The sequence below is a fragment of the Oncorhynchus tshawytscha genome, linkage group LG02 (genome assembly GCF_018296145.1).
Source record: "Oncorhynchus tshawytscha isolate Ot180627B linkage group LG02, Otsh_v2.0, whole genome shotgun sequence".
Lineage (NCBI taxonomy): Eukaryota > Metazoa > Chordata > Actinopteri > Salmoniformes > Salmonidae > Oncorhynchus > Oncorhynchus tshawytscha.
Genome location: NC_056430.1, coordinates 65796020 through 65813729, shown reverse-complemented (window position 1 = coordinate 65813729; position 17710 = coordinate 65796020). Strand labels below are relative to the sequence as shown.

Below are 17710 nucleotides of genomic sequence, written 5' to 3'. Positions count from 1 at the left end.
CGACAAAACCTTTTCACCCTCTGGAGACTGAAAATATTTTGCATGGGTCCCCAGATCCTCAAAAGGTTCTACAGCTGCACCATCGAGAACATCCTGACCAGTTGCATCACCGCCTGGTATGGCAACTGCTCGGCATCTGACCGTAAGGCGCTACAGATGGTAGTGCGTATGGCCCAGTACATCACTGGGGACAAGCTTCCTGCAATCCAGGACCTAAAGGTGGTGTCAGAGGAAAGCCAATAAAATTGTCAAAGACTCCAGTCACCTAAGTCATAGACTGTTTTCTCTGCTACCGCACGGCAAGCGGTACCAGAGTGCCAAATCTAGGACCAAAATGGTCCTTAATTAACAGCTTCTACCCCCAATCCATAAGACTGCTGAACAATTAATCAAATGGCCACCAGACTATTACATTGATTTGATTCAAGCTTGTTGGTGAAACCTAGCCAATTTAGCGGGTAATCTTTCAAGAATATAATTACATTTCAGTAAAAATTGAAGACCTCCCAACTTATTAAACACATTGTTTGGAATGAAATACCAGAAATGTCGTGCAGGGATTCCAAAGATATTGTACTGATGATGTTTATGTTGTGTAGAGTCAAGTGTGGTAAGACTACCACCTAGCGGTGGGAGGTAAAAATCTCTAATAGGTGAAGCATTACTAGAATTCTTAAATCAAACTAATAAATAAATAGTTCTACAAAAATAGCAGTTGAGTTAAATGTTTTATCATACTTGACAGAATGAATTTTCCAGACGTTATTTCAAGTCCAAAAATATGGGAAATAAGGCCTACTGTCAGGATCGGGTCAGAATAATGTTGCCTAGGCTAATGCAGTTGGAAGTTGTTTTGAATTAATTGTTTTCTTGCATTATCCTTTTGTGACTAGGGGGCAGTATTTTCATTTTTGGAAAAAATAACGTTCCCGTAGTAAACGGGATATTTTGTCAGGACAAGATGCTAGAATATGCATATAATTGACAGCTTAGGATAGAAAAAAACTGTAAAAATATTGTCTGTGAGTATAACAGTCAGGATCGGGTCAGAATAATGTTTCCTAGGCTAATGCAGTTGGAAGTTGTTTTTAATTAATTGTTTTCTTGCATTATTGTAAAGACAAAACAAATTATTTTAATACAGCAAGTGTACAGTTAAACACCTTTTCAAATAGCTTTTCATCCATTTTGTAAAACAATTTGACAAAATGTGAACCCTTTACACATTCAATTTTAACATTCATAACAAATACCAATCAATTTACCTAAAAAGTACAACTAAGTTCAAGTAACAGAAGTTTTCTGCATTATGTTTCAACAGAAGATTGTGATTAAAACAAGCCTAAAATTACACTTAGTCAGTTATCTGAATGCTATGTAAGCTTTGTAAGTTTTGACCCTTTTAAGTTCTCAGCTTCTGGAACTTTAAGGTCCACATTTGATGAACTGAAGTCGAGACTTCTGAGTGTATGAGATCTACGGTTTGACTCTTCCTTGTGCCGATTTTTCAGGCTCCCAGTTCCGTTTGGTACATCATCTTTGACATGTATGGGAAATACTTTGCAGTGATCAAATATTATTGATCTTCAGTAATTTTGGGGTTTGAACCATGAGTCAAATTTGTCATAGACATAACAATTTTAGACTGTTTTGGACTTTTTTTTTATCTGTCGGTTTCACCAGCTGGTGCTTTCCTATGATGTTTATTGCCCTTGAGGTCAGTTCTTCTCTAATTAAAATATGGCTGTGAAACCACTAATCCACACTTTGGGGTGGGAGTTTAGGGACTGAGGCATTAATACTGGGAAAACTTGAGTCTATATCTGGTATTCTTGTACAACTACCCAGTTTAGAAGTCTTGTGTTTGGGAATTTAGAATTTCACTGTGAGGTCATCAAGGTTAAGGTCTGAACCTGTCAGATACACCAGACACTTGGTAATCAACTTTTGGCAAATCAATATGTGCAATGGGATAACAAGCTCTTCCTTTGACCTTCCTAGACTTCCCAACAGGCACATGTATATGTACTCCACCTGGCATATCAAATATTTTATATGCGTTCCACCTGGGATATCAGATTTGCGTTTACTATGAGATGCCACTTTGTATTCTGGGCTTCTGATATCCGCTTTTGGTATGTTCAGGCTGACATCTGGGTGACTAACTTTCAAGTCTGGTGCTTTTAGATTCACTATAGCCTTTGGAGGAGAAATGTAACTTGTTTTCATAAAGTCCATATCTGATACTGCCCTTCAATTGCGACTTCCAAACTGAGGCAATTTTAATGACGAACATTTATGTCTAAATCTGGACTACCAATCCTCATGTTTACTTTCAGGGTTGACAAGCTCAGGTCCAGTCCCTCAATGTCTCCATCTATTCCAGCATCTAGACCTTTCAGACCAATAAGGCTGATTTCAGGCATTTTGAGGTGAGGCATTTTGAATTTCCAAGATGGTGAATCAATGTTTATATCTGGAGTGTCTAAATCTATGTTAGGGGCTTTTAAGTCAATTGCAGGTAGGTCCAGATCTGGTGAACCAATCCAACCTTCATCTTTGACAATTTAACCTAGGTCAGCACTGATGTCATGATCTGGTCCTTTTGGTGTAGACAACCCAAATGTAGGCATTTTGAATGTAGGAGTGTTGATGTCAAAATCAGAGGCTTTGATGCTATCACTTGGCCTCTCTATGGTTGGAACTCTGAATCTACCTGAGGGCATATCTGGAACATTGAGGTCTAGTTTTGGGCTTTTGTGATGACCCTTACTATAGTCTCAAATCTGGGGGACTGATTCCCCCTTTTAGCTTTGGGGCTGAAAGGTCAATATCAGGGAAGTCATAGCCAGGTTCATCTACATTTGGCCCAGATAGCCCAAAATCAGGCATCTTCAAATCTTGCATTTTTAGACCTGTTTTGGGATCTTTGAGGTTAGCTGTGGGGGCATTGATATCAATATCTGGGCCCTCTAAGTCTCCATCTATGTCAACATCTGGTCTCTTTAGGTCTCTAAATTTAAGCATTTTATATTTGGGCATTTTTAATTTCCCAGAGGGTTTGTTGCTGTCAAGATCTGGGGCATTCACATCTAGTTCAGGGGCTTTGAGGTCAGCATCTGGTAAATTAATGTTTGGAACATCAATTCCCTGCTTAATGTTTGAAGCTTTGAGCCTCAAGTCTGGGGATTTTGACATTGTACCAGACAGCAAGAATGTGGGTTTTTTCAGTTTACCAGAGAGCCCATCAATGTCCAGATCAGGAGCATTAAGATCAACCTTTGGTTTCTTCAATGTAGGTACTTTGACTTTACCGGAAGGCATATTAAAGTTTACATCTGGTGCATTGATGTCTAGTTTGGGGTCTTTGAGGTCTCCATCTGGCAGATCCAAATCTGGGGGACTAATTCCCCCTTTAAACTTGAGGGCTGAAAGGTCCAAGATAGGCCCCTTAACTTTTGGTCCAGAGAAACCTAAATCTGGCGTCTTGAAAGTAGGCATTTTGAATTTTCCTGATGGACTGTCAATATTAGCATCTGGAAGGTTTAGGTCTGCTTTGGGCCCCTTGAGTTTGGGAGATGACAAATTCAGGTCTGGTCCCTCTATATCCCCATCTATGTCAATACTTGGCCCATTCATTCCAAATTTAGGCATATTCAGATTGGGCATTTCGAATTTCCCTGTGGGTGAATCAATGTCAATATCTGGAGTCTTTACATTTAATTTAGGGGCTTTGAGGTCCATGTCTGGTAGATCCATATCAGGGGCATCAATCCCACCTTTAATCTTTGGCATTTTTAGATTGAACTTTTGTGATTTCACACCTGCATTTATGTCTACATTTGGTCCTTTTGGCATAGTACCTGAAAGCCCAAATTTGGGCATTTTCAGTTTACCTGAGGGAGTGTCAACATCAAAGTCTTGAGCATTGAGATCTAGTTTGGGCCCTTTGAGATGACCCTTAGGTAGTCTCAAATCTGGGGGATTGATGCCCCCTTTTAGCTTTGGGGCTGAGAGGTCAATATCAGGTAAGTCATAGTCAGGTTTGTCTACATTTGGCCCAGATAGCCTGAAATCATGCATCTTCAAATCTGGTATTTTTAGACCTGTTTTGGGACCTTTGAGGTTAGCTGTTGGGGCATTGATATCTATATCTGGGCCCTCCAAGTCTCCATCAATGTCAACATCTGGTCCCTTTAGGCCTCTGAATTTAGGTATTTTAAATTTGGGCATTTTGAATTTCCCAGAAGGTGCATTGATGTCAAATTCGGGGGGATTTCCATCTAGTTTAGGGGCTTTGAGATCAGCATCTGGTAAATTCATGTCTGGGGAATCAATTCCCCCCTTTATCTTTGGGGATTTGAGATTCAGTTTAGTGGATTTGGGCATTTTACCAGACAGACCAAATTTGGGCATTTTCAGTTTACCAGAGGGGCCGTTAATGTCCAGATCAGGAGCATTCAGATCAACCTTTGGTTTCTTCAATGTAGGTACATTGACTTTACCTGAGGGCATATTACAGTTTGCATCTGGTGCACTGAGGCCTAGTTTTGGGCCTTTGAGGTCTCCATCTGGCAGATTCAGATCTGGTGGACTAATTCCTCCTTTAAACTTGGGGGCTGAAAGGTCCAAGTCAGGCCCCTTAAATTTTGGTCCAGAGAATCCTAAATCTGGCATCTTGAAAGTTGGCATTTTGAATTTTCCTGATGGACTGTCAATATCAGCATCTGGAATGTTGAGGTCTTCTTTGGGACCCTTAAGATGGGGAGATGTCAAGTTCAGGTCTGGTCCCTCTATATCTCCATCTTTGTCAATATGTCCCCCCTTCATTCCAAATTTAGGCATATTCAGATTGGGCATTTTGAATTTCCCTGTGGGTGAATCAATGTTAATATCTGATGTGTTTACATCTAATTTAGGGGCTTTGAGGTCCATGTCTGGTAAATCCATGTCAGGGGCATCAATCCCACCTTTTATCTTTGGCATATTTAGACTGAACTTTGGTGATTTCGCACCTGCATTTATGTCCAGATTTGATCCTTTTGGCATAGTGCCTGAGAGTCCAAATTTGGGCATTTTCAGTTTACCTGAGGGAGCATCAACATCTAAATCTGGATCATTGAGGTCTAGTTTTAGGCCTTTGATTTTACCTTTAGGTAGTCTCAAATCTGGGGGATTGATTCCCCCTTTTAGCTTTGGGGCTGAGAGGTCAATATCAGGTAAGTCATAGTTAGGTTCATCTACATTTGGCCCAGATAGCCCAAAACCAGGCATCTTCAAATCTGGCATTTTTAGACCTGTTTTGGGACCTTTGAGGTTAGCTGTGGGGGTATTGATATCAATATCTGGGCCCTCCAAGTTTCCATCAATGTCAACATCTGGTCCCTTTAGGCCTCTGAATTTAGACATTTTGAATTTGGGCATTTTGAATTTACCAGAGGGTGCACTGATGTCAAGATCCGGGGTATTCACATCTAGTTCAGGGGCTTTTAGATCAGCATCTGGAAAATTCAGGTCTAGGGAATCAATTCCCCCTTTTATCTTTGGGGATTTGAGATTCAGTTTTGTGGTTTTGGGCATTTTACCAGACAGCCCAAATCTGGGCATTTTCAGTTTACCAGAGGGGCCGTTAATGTCCAGATCAGGAGCATTCAGATCAACCTTTGGTTTCTTCAATGTAGGTACATTGACTTTACCTGAGGGCACATTAAAGTTTACATCTGGTGCATTGAGGTCTAGTTTGGGGGCTTTGAGATCTGTCAGATTCAGATCTGGGGGACTAATTACTCCTTTAAACTTGGGGGCTGAAAGATCTAAGCCTGGAGTCTTTACCTCAAAGTCATGCACTTTAACCTTTGGTCCAGAGAAACCTGAATCTGGCATCTTGAAACTTGGCATCTTGAAATTCCCTGATGGACTTCCCAAATCAGCATTTGGAATATTTAGGTCTGCTTTGGGACCTTTGAGATTCATTGAGGGTGCTTCTATGTCCAATTTTGGTGCAGACAAGTTCAGGCCTGGCCCCTCTAGATCTCCATCTTTGTCAACATCAGGTCTTTTCATGACAAATTTAGGCATCTTCATTTTGGGCATTTTGAATTTCCCTGTGGGTGAATCAATGTCAACATCTGGAGTGTTTACATCTAATTTAGGGGCTTTGAGGTCAATGTCTGGTAAATCCATGTCAGGGGCATCAATCCCACCTTTTAACTTTGGTGATTTCACACCTGCATTTATGTCTAGACCTCGTCCTTTTGGCAATGTGCCAAAGAGATTGAATTTGGGCATTTTCAGTTTACCAGAGGGCCCATCGATGTCCAGATCAGGAGCATTCAGATCAACCTTTGGTTTATTCAATGTAGGTACTTTGACTTTACCTGAGGGCATATCTATGTCAAAATCTGGAGCATTGAGGTCTAATTTGGGGCCTTTGAGGTCTACATCTGGCAGATCCAAATCTGGGGGACTAATTCCCCCTTTAAACTTGGGGGCGGAAAGATCCAAGTCTGGAGTCTTTACCTCTAAGTCTGTCCCTTGAACATCTAGCCCCGAGAAGCCAAAGTCTGGCACCTTTAGACTTGGTATCTTTAATTTTCCAGATGGGCTACCAACATCCAAGTCTGGCCGTTTTAATTTGGAAGATAATAAGCTCAGATCTGGTCCATCCAAGTCTCTATCAATGCCAACATTTGGTCCTTTAGGGCCCGAAAGGCCGGATATAGGCATCTTAAACTTTGGCATTTTGAATTTTTCTGAGGGTGTGTTTATGTCAATATCTAATTTAGGTGATTTTAGGTCGACTTTGGGTAAGTCCAAGTCAGGTGCATCAAGTCCGCCTTTTATCTTGGGAGCTTTGAGAATTAGTTTTGGTGTTTTTACATCATCATCATCAATTCCCAGATCTGTTCTTTTTAGTCCAGAGACGTCAAATTTGGGCATCTTCAGTTTACCAGAGGGGGCATCCACATCGAAATCAGGAGCTTTGAGTTCTGCATGTTGTTTCTTTAGTTTGAATTTACCTGAGGGTATATCAATATCTGGAGTACTGACGTCAGGCAAACTGACGTCTGATAGACACATCTCAACCGCTGTGAGGTCCAGGTCTGGATTCCTAACTCTTGGTCCAGACATAGCAAAGTCAGCCATTCCAAGACTTGGTGTTTTGATCTTCCCAGATGGGATACCAATGTCTGAATCTGGCAATTCTAGATCTATTTTGGAACCTTTAAGGTCTACTGAAGGTAAATCTGAGATATTGACATCAGGATCAGCCCCTAAAGACCCATTCAAATGAGCTAGAGAGAGATCTGATGTACTCATGTTGGCATTAGGCAATGAAAGTTCTCCACCAGGAGCATCGAGAGTCACTGTAGAGTCTGTTCCTCTGACATTAGGCTTGGCCCAGAGAGGTCTCGGTTCCTTGCCTTTCACCTGTCTGTTAGGAGAGCCTATTTCCCCAGAAGCTGTAGGTTGTCTAGAGCTGTCCTCTTTCATGAACTTCTTTATTTTGGCATTGAGTCTGTTATAGGAATCCTTCAGCATCTGCAAAGAGAAAGCTATCCAATAACAATGGATATAATTGATCTAACAACCTTTTGAAAATGTACTTTATTTGTTATTCAGCTAATTCTGTTTAACTTTAAATGTATTCCACAAACCTCCTCTGGTGCTTTGAAGCTGTCCAAGGTCCCCATACTCTTGCGCAAATTATTTTTTGTCAGAATTTGAACCTTCTCATCAAATCCATTATCATCCATCAGCTTCAGTATTTTCAACACATCGTCTTTTGAAAGTTGGTCAAAGTTGATTGTGGCACCCACAATTTCATCTCCTGAAAAAAATAACATTTCTCAAAGTGAAACACAGTTAAAGCATGTTGACTGAAAATGTCAATGATTCTAAATGTGGCCTTAAAAACAGCTATGTATTTTATTGATGCACAAAAGTCAGAGAAAAATCACAAAAGTGAAAGCTCAAGTTTTTTTTGGGGGGGGAGCTTTGAGACTCAACAACATTTTTATACATTAAATAATAGACTCAAAAGTCATACCTTCCTTGAGCCCCTGATTGGCCAAGGAGCCATCGACAACACTGGAGACGACCAATCGTCCTTTCTCTGATTCCTCCAGCATCAGCCCCCCAGAGGGCCTCCTCCCGCTGCGGACACCTGCCTAAAAGCAGACATACAGTACAAACATAGTTATAAGAAATGTGCAGACAGGCGTGTGGCCCCAGCATTGGTCATGTTTCAATAACCCAATCATCAAATGTCGACAATAAACTTACAAATACATGTTATTTACAATAATTTACAAATCTATAATACAATAACTTTTTTAAATAGATGTTTGAAATGGCATGCACTTCTAGAAAGTAATGCTGAGGCATAGGTGTTTTTCAAAAAGTCAGTTTCCTGTTGCTTAGCTTATTGTGTTGGATTATGCTTGTTATTACCATCATCATGGCTAATGGATGAATGATCTCACATACCATGATCCTTTATGAAAAGCTCTTCTGTCTTACCTGTTGAGGAGGAAAGAATCACTTGAAAATAAGTGCTCAACTTGGTTTCATGCTATAATAATCAAAAGTAGTCTAAATACAGCATCATACTTTCATAGCCTTCAAGAGTATCAAGTGCAAAAAATAACAAAATTAGACAATAATGTCACAGCTCATTTTACCCCTTTGAACATAAAACACTAAATCAGCTGAAACCATAACTAAAGGGGAGTTATGGGGGATTGATAACCTGTTTACATATGCAAATTAGCAGATGGTTGACACCCAGGTAGCTGCCCATTTGAGGTATTCGAGGTATGGCCTTGGGACATGGAGTGAACAACAGGAACAAGTTTTTCCAGGGATATATATATATATATATATATATATATATATATATACAGCGCACAATAGTCGGGTGTTTCCTTTTTAAAAGTAAACTCAGAAATGACCACACCCAACAGTTTCTATTATGAAAAGCTTGCCATGGCAGGGGCTCAAATAAAGCGATTTGTAAACGACCGCTTCAGGTATGTTCTTTCAGGTCCTGTAAGTGATTTGTATCACATGCTTCGTGAGACTGCTGCTCTATGAACAATAATGTGTTCCACATTTATCATAATCATCATCATCATCATTAACTTCATCATCAAATACTGTACACCCAAAACATGAATATGTACAAATATGGATCACTCAGACTTATTAAACTATGTGTTTCAATATTCCCCTATTGCTTTTAAGTCAGCCATAATGTTTTGAATGGAACAACTTTAATTCAGGAGCAGAGATTGAATAACTTCAGGTAACAATAACTACAGGTAACTGCCTAAATAATGGAAACTCTTGAATAAATAAAGGATACAAGATATATTGATACAAAGTATGCTGGGCAGGCCATTAATTTGGCCATCATTTTGGCTACCATGGCTACGCCCCCATCCACAGGGCATGAGTGGTCATTGAATGGTTTGATGAGCATGAAAACAATGTAAACCAAATGCCATGGAGTGGCACCTGAAACAGTATTTTACACCACCATCAACAAAACACAAAATTATGGAATTTCACGTGGAAAACTGGTGTCGCATCCTTCCAACAGAGTTCCAGACACTTGTAGAATCTATGCCAAGGTGCATTGAAGCTTTTATGGCTCATGATGGCCCAACAATTTGTGTTGGTGTTTCCTTTATTTTGGCAGTTATCTGTATATGCCCTCAAAGAGTGGACTGAGTGGACTGACAGTAAGCTAAAAGCTGCAAACATGACAATTTATTGACATTTACTCTGTTCAAATAATTTCTATTATTTGACTTTCATTCACATTGTGCAGAGTTGTAAGAGATTAGAGGCTGACTGAGATTTTCTCCAAGTCTAAGGTTGTATTTTATGAGCTCTCTATTCACTCAAGACAAACTGTATGCTTGTGAATATTTAACTTTTAATGTAGTATGTACTGTATGTACTGTACTGTACATACTACTGTTCAAAAATATGCCATTTCAGAGTGTCTCTTCTAAATGTATGATTTATCCTACTCTATATGCATCCTTAATATCTTTTTTCAGGTATAAAATGTTTCAGATCAGCATATTAAAACGTAATCCATAACACCGTGGCTGTACTAAATTCTACAGGGACTTCAGGTTACGGAAAAAAATAAGATATGGGAACTGTAAAAATATCTGAACATTATGAAGTGAAGTGGATACATACACACACACACCTGATCTCGCTCTCTTCTCTCACTCTCTCTTTTTCTCCTTCCCTTCTCTTCTCTCTCTATTGTCGAGAACTGTTTTATAATTTAATGTGTTTATTGTTTGTCTATCTTATTTATGTATTTGTCTACAAGTTTATATATGTTTACAACAAGCAAGGGGAAGATATCAGAATAAGGGCATTAGGGAATAATAACATATTGTACGGAATATATTTGTACTGTAGTGAATCCGTCTCTAAGTAGTGCAAGGTCTTTTTCATGATCATGTGAAACGTCAATTGCTATGGAAATGCTGGGACGTATTTTTCAATTATGTTAAAGGTAATTATGATGCAACTATGATGGTGATACAATATGGATTACAATTATCATCATGAATATTAAGGCTATATGCACTACATGTTACACACATAGACACTCAACCATGCAAATTGGCAGAGTTATAATTTATTTGGACATCACACATTATAGTCTTACTCTTATACAGACATTGTACACACTCTCACTATATCACATCCAATATCATACACATTAACCTACTCAGATTTGCTACTGTCATAGCTGAATCAGAATTAGTTTGGTAACATAGATAAATAAGAGGTTTTATTTACTTTATACTTGTCATTAGAATGTCTTCTTTTGGACTACACTGTTGGCAGTTGCATTTTCCTCTCTCTTCTCTAGGGAAAAGTCACTTGGGGCCCAGAGAGGGCAGAGGTCAGGCTTGTCTTTTACATGTCTGGTAATAAGCAGAATATCAGAAAGGGAGAGGTCAGAATTGAATATTGTCTTCATATGTGAATGTATCTGTTAAACCACGTGATAGGGAGATGTCGTGGAAAATGGTAAGATTATGTTATAGTGCTTGTAAGATTATTTTATAATCTTTGTATTGCATTAGAATATGTGTGTGTGTTCCACTGAGGATGGGCCTCTATGAGATAGCACTGACAGAGGAGATTTACGATGTCTTTGGCCAATAAAGCCTAAAGAGCATTCCAGATAGTGAGGTAATGTCTAGGTACTATGAAGTACCAGGAACGAGATTAGAATCTCGTTTTAGAGACCAAACTGAAAGATACTTTATAGCTAATGCTATCTGGCTATGGGATACTCCTCTCTCAAGTAAAAGGCCCTTTGTGAAGTTCCTAAGACCTGTGGTTCGTCATGTGAGTTGAGAGGGGTGTATCTTGGCCATAAAAGATACTAAGTATTATTTTGTAAGCATTCTCAGAATGAATTTATAGACACTGAATTGATCTGAGAGTCACAGGGCTATGGTGAAGCTCATATAATTAAAGATGAAGTTTAAATAACTAATGACTGGTGTATGGTTTGCTCTCTCATCATTTGGTAATACAGGAAATTGCCACGACTCTACACACATAATATCTTGTCTCAATTTTCTAACATCTGTGGCATTGGCTCACAGGCAAACAGGCAAAGGAATAAAACAAATATTGCTAGAACCTATTTCTAGAATTCAAAATATCAGACATTTGAAAGCTATAGTTTTGACCTTCATAATACCTCTGATGGCAGTAACTTTACAAACACTAATTATGGTCAATTTAGACTGAGAATAGTATCTAGTTATGGTAAGGGGTGAAATAAGTATAGCCAGTTATAATTGTAACGGTTTAGCAGATTATAAAAAAAGAAGATCAGTCTTTACATGGCTAAAAGAAAAGGAATATAACATATACTGTTTACAGGAAACTCACTCTACATCCTTAGATGAAGTTGCGTGAAAAAAGGAATGTGGTGGTGAAATTATTTTCTATCATGGACAAAGGAACTCAAAGGGTTTGATGATATTAATTAACAAACATTTTAATCTGAATGTGCAAATAGTCAGGAATGATTCGCAAGGAAGGTGGATCCTTTTCAATATGAAAGTGGACGAAAAAGAGATTTGGCTCATTAATTTCTAGGGTCCAAATCAGGATGATCCACACTTCTTCGAAAACATTTATACCAATTTATTGAACTTACAGGCAACAAATGATCCAGTCATTATGGTAGGAGACTATAACACAGTGTTAAGTACCTCAATGGACCGTAAAGGTAAATCACTCTACACACTATCATCACCGTGCCCTTAAGGAAATCTCAAATGTTATGGACACATTAGAAATAGTGGATATTTGGAGTAGAGGTCGACCGATTAATCGGAATGGCCGATTAATTGGGGCCGATTTCACGTTTTCATAACAATCGGAAATCAAGTATTTTTGTGCCCCGATTTCCGATATATATATTTTTTTCATTTTTTTTTTAAAAGACGTTTTTATACCTTTTATTTAACTAGGCAAGTCAGTTAAGAACACATTCTTATTTTCAATGACTGCCTAGGAAGTGTGGGTTAACTGCCTTGTTCATGGGCAGAACGACAGATTTTCACCTTGTCAGCTCAGGGGTTCCAATCTTGCAACCGCACAGTTAACTAGTCCAACGCTCTAACCATTGCACTCCACGAGTAGCCTGCCTGTTACGCGAATGTAGTAGAAGCCAAGGTAAATTGCTAGCTAGCATTAAACTTATCTTATAAAAATCAATAATTCATAATCACTAGTTATAACTACTGATCCAGTTTAGCAGGCAATATTAACTAGGTGAAATTGTGTAATTTCTTTTGCGTTCATTGCACGCAGAGTCAGGGTATATGCAACATTTTGGGCTGCCTGGCACATTGCGAACTAATTTGCCAGAATTTTACGTAATTATGACATACATTGAAGGTTGTGCAATATAACAAGAATATTTAGACTTAGGGATGCCACCCGTTAGATAAAATACCGAACAGTTCCGTATTTCACTGAAATAATAAATGTTTTGTTTTCGAAATGATCGTTTCCGGATTCGATCATATTAATGACCAAAGGCTCGTATTTCTGTGTGTTGTTATGTTATAATTAAGTCAGATTTGATAGAGCAGTCTGACTGAGCAGCAGCAGGCCCGTAATCATTCATTCAAACAGCGCTTTTGTGCGTTTTGCCAGCAGCTCTTCACAAGCACAGCGCTGTTTATGACTTCAAGCCTATCAGCCTAATGGCTGGTGTAACCAATGTGAAATGGCTAGCTAGTTAGCTGGGTGTGCGCTAATACTGTTTCAAACGTCACTCGCTTTTAGATTTGGAGTAGTTATTCCCCTTGCACTGCAAGGGCTGCGGCTTTTGTGGAACCATGGGTAATGATGCTTCGAGTGTGGCTGTATTGGAAATTTAATCAAAGTTTACTGGAGGACAACTTATTTTTAACTAAGACAAAATAATTTATAACTGAATTTTTCCAGTATAATATAGGTTCAGCAAATCCCCTTATTGTTTGGGATACCTTTAAATGTACCTTATGGGTACATTATACCTCATTCAATTCAATATTCATCAATAATAAAAAAGCAGTTTCTGTCTAAAGAGACAAGACTAACATGTGAAATCCCTGAACTAATAGTACAGGTAGATAGCAATAAAAACTATACTACAGAGATACAAAATAAGTTAGAGGAAAAACAAAAAGAACTTGAGGAACTTATTCAAGAACAATCTAATGTAATTTATTACAAAAATAAAGCAAACTGGATGGAATATGGAGAAAAATGCACAAAGTTCTTCCTGAATCTCCAATACAGGAATGTTAACAAAAAATTATTTGCAGAAACTCATTTCTGAAGACTGAGTCATTGTCAGCATCGTGTGTATAGGTGGCAGGGAAGTCAGGCGCAGGAGAGTCAAAATGGAGTGTAAATGGACTCTTTTAATAAATGTCCACGGAACATGCTCCATAACACTAAATGTACAGACATGATCAAACATGGGTACGAGGACCCGTCGCATACCAACACACCAGTAAACACCACTGACAATAAAACAATCTCTGACAAAGACATGAGGGTAAACAGAGGGTTAAATACACAACAGGTAATGAATGAGATTGAAAACAGGTGTGTGGGAAGACAAGACAAAACCAATGGAAAATGAAAAATGGATCAATGATGGCTAGAAGACCGGTGACGTCGAACGCCGAGCACCGCCCGAACAAGGAGAGGCAACGACTTCGGTAGAAGTCGTGACAGTCATCTATGATTCTCCGAATTATATTTTAAAAGAGGAAGCAAATTATTTTAGCCAGATGTTCTCTTTTCCGTCTCATCCTTTCCCACTGAATGAAGATTATGGTAAAGAATCCTTTCTAAATAATATAAAAAATGGAAAATTAACAAATGTACAGAAAGATCAGTGCTAAGGCCAAATGACAGAGGAATAACCTTTTGAGGCTATTACATCCTTTCAGTCTGGAAAAACCCCAGGGCTTGATGACATACCGGTAGAGGTATATCAAGTATTTTTTGATATACTAAAAGCTCCATTGTTAGATTGTTTTAACTACTCCTATAGAAATGGTAGTCTGTCAGGTACTCAGCAGGAAGGTCTGATTTCTCTATTATTAAAACAGGACCCAGATGGCAAATATAAAGACCCAGTTTATCTAAAGAACTGGAGGCCCCTTACACTTCAATGTTGTGATGCAAAAATACTAGCAAAATGCATAGAATTAAAAGGGTTTTATCAGGTATTGTTCATCCTGATCAGACAGGTTTTTTACATAGATGATACATTGTAGATAATATACGACAACTATTATAAATAATAGAACATCATGAAACATATAAGAAGCCAGAAATTGTATTTATAGCGGATTTTGAAAAGGCATTTTACAAAGTAAGACTGGATTTTATTTATAAATGCCTGGATTTTTTCAATTTCAATTCTCTTATAAAATCAGAATTGTACGGAAAGGTCTGTTCAATCCAAGAGTGCAACCAATGGATTACAGCATTACCCCAAAAATGGAGGAGGTGGGTGGCAGCGGGAGGAGGTCGGGAACTGGTCTGTCTGCTCAATATAAAGGATCAAAACTGACAGAGGAATAAAAATAGCATAAATAGGAAAGTATACCAGTTTCATTTGAGGACCAGGATGTTGACAACTGTGCCATACCGATTGCAAAATAGTTGGGAAGAGATTTTTGATGTACCGATTCCATGGTACGATATATAAAACAACTCGATTCAAGACTTTGTGCTTTTCAGCTAAAATTATTATATAGAATTCTTGCCACCAACAAAATGTTGAATATTTGGGGCATAAAATCATCGAAGCTCTGCAGATTTTGTTGTGAGGATACAGAATCAATAGACCATTTATTTTGGTATTGCCCTCGGGTAGTCTGTTTCTGGTCTCATGTTCAGGAATGGCTGAAAATGCATAGCATTGATCTAAAATTGACCCTATAAATAGTACTGTTAGGAGATCTGGACAGACCGGGTCAGTCAATTACTAATATACTAATACTCTTAGTAAAAGTATTTATCTTCAACTCGCAATCTGTGGATTCTATTTGATTAGATTGATTGAAATTGTACGTTAAACATCACTGCATAGTTGAAAGATATGTTTTGTGTAGCAACCCGTTGTGGGTGGCCAGCAGAGATAGAAGGGATGGGCTGAGGGACGCTGAGGGTTGGTATGTGGAATTGGAGTCAAGTGGGAGTGGAGTTGCTGTGTCAGAGATAGAATGATGGTCAAAGATAAAAGTAAATGTATTTTTTTAAGTCTAAATGAAACATAATAAAAAGTACATTTGAATGACAATAAGTGACAGTGTTTTTACAACTAATGCCGGTTTGCCTGAGGCTGATGCCGTGCAGGTGTTTGTACACATGCATATACACAGACTCTCATTAAAATAAACACATACAAGAACACCCACATACATGTAATAGTGCCAGACATGCACAGAAACACATCGTTGGCATTGCTGATATGACTTTAGTTGTCCTTGATGTCCTTTGTTTGAAATGTATTATTATTATTTTTTGCATTGTTGTTTGCTGTTTTCTTCTGTGTTTTCCTTTAAAAAAAATCTTTAGTTCATTCTCTTGGTTGTTGGTGCATTGGGGGGGTTCTTGGGGGTGGGGAATGGAATTAATTGTATTTTTATTTTATTCCTGGGGGGACTGTGGCAGGGGTCTCAAATGGTTGATGGACAGCTATGGGGAACTGTGGGGGGATCTTGGAGGGTTCGGGTTCACGTTTTTTGGCCTGGTGGTAGATCGGTCAACATGCCCTTGAGCAGGGCATTGACCCTGGATGCTTCTGTGTGTTGCTCTGAATGGGAATCTGTTGGATGACTGGTATGATGTAGTTGTTGAGCGGCTTCACTGCAAGTATATTGTGTTTCGAATATTCAATAAAAAAACAATTTTATTATTATTCTTTTTTTTAAACATCATCTATGCCAATAGTTACTGTAGACATTTGCATTACAAACCTGCACATACTGTTGCAAACTTGACAGAGCATTGGGCCAGTAACCAAAAGGTTGCTGGATTGAATCCCTGAGCTGACAAGTGTTGGAGAATGGTTGTAATTGAAAGTTTGCTGGATCAAATCCCCGAGCTGACAAGGTAAACATCTGTTGTTCTGCCACTGAGCAAGGCTGTTAACCCACTGTTCCACGGGTGCTGTGGATGTCAATTATGGCAGCCCCCTGCCCCTCCCTGATTCAGAGGGGTTGGGTTAAATGCAGAAGATGCATTCAGTTGTACAAGTGACCCTTACAATGACATCATTGTGGACTTTGTAAACACTAGCAATAGAACCTGGCACCATATAGTCTGGATGGAGTACTTTGGAAAAAGTTTCTAAATGTAAATTGACAATCAATCAAAATCTTACCTTAGGCTCCATTGGGTTGTTTTGACCATGCAGTTTGTAGTTACTCAGCCCCTAGGAGTTTTACCACCGATGTGAGAAAGTTGAGTGTTAGCAGTCCATGGTGTTCCATACTCCTGTAGGAGTGCCTACCCTGTGCCTCACTCAGCGAAAGCATACCCTCCCCAAAGCAGAAAAACTGGTTCCACCTTCAGCATACCTTCCCCGTGCCTCAGTCGGCAAAAACATACCCTCCCCAAAGCAGACAAACTGGTTCCATCTTCGGCATCCCTTCCCAGCCACAAACTGTCACACACATTCTCCAGTCCAGGTAGGCAGGGTGATCACGGAAAACTGGCCTCTCAAGACTGGAACTGTGAGATGGAGAGTGCTCTGTTTTTCTCCATCAACACACCAAGACAGGTGGAAAAAAATATTTGTCTGTTGATATAACAAAAATGCAGAGGTGTGCCAAAGAGTTGTCTTGTTTCAAGGGAGGGGCAGCTAGGCGTTCATTCATGACTCATGGTAATTATAAGGCACAACAATGAAGGTGTGGCATGATTGAGAGATTAACACTTGAATAGAACTGATTTATGAGACATTCTTACTACCGGTATGTAACCATACCTTTAAGGTGGGGCTCCTCCTCCTTCCAATTATTGTTAATGACAATTATGTAATCGTACTGACATTCTGATCAACCCAAACTCAACAAAACAATAACATGGGATGTGTAAAACAGAAATATAACTAATGACGATTATC

The 17710-nt window shown here is 39.0% G+C and overlaps 1 protein-coding gene across 2 annotated transcripts; it reads right to left on the bottom strand.

Annotated features, from left to right (window-relative positions):
- Positions 1-1070: 1070 nt before the first annotated feature.
- Positions 1071-17331, bottom strand: LOC112265229 (neuroblast differentiation-associated protein AHNAK). Of its 2 annotated transcripts, XM_024442356.2 has the most exons (5): positions 16967-17330; positions 8491-8523; positions 8051-8171; positions 7659-7831; positions 1071-7542 (listed from the first exon to the last, which is right to left on the bottom strand). In XM_024442356.2, the coding sequence occupies exons 2-5, from the start codon at positions 8491-8493 to the stop codon at positions 2773-2775; spliced, it is 5067 nt and encodes a 1688-aa protein (XP_024298124.1). In that variant the 5' UTR covers positions 8494-8523; positions 16967-17330; the 3' UTR covers positions 1071-2772. The 2 variants fall into 2 exon arrangements, with proteins under 2 accessions (XP_024298124.1, XP_024298123.1); XM_024442355.2 differs by lacking the exon at positions 8491-8523 and having other exon boundaries at positions 16967-17331.
- Positions 17332-17710: the final 379 nt, after the last annotated feature.

Bases quoted from the DNA above. Each gene is read 5' to 3' on its own strand.
- LOC112265229 (XM_024442355.2), bottom strand. The intron at 7,832-8,050 runs GTATGACTTTTG...TATTTTTTTCAG, and splicing joins CAATCAGGGGCTCAAGGAAG to GAGATGAAATTGTGGGTGCC. The intron at 7,543-7,658 runs GTTTGTGGAATA...TTCTCTTTGCAG, and splicing joins GCTTCAAAGCACCAGAGGAG to ATGCTGAAGGATTCCTATAA.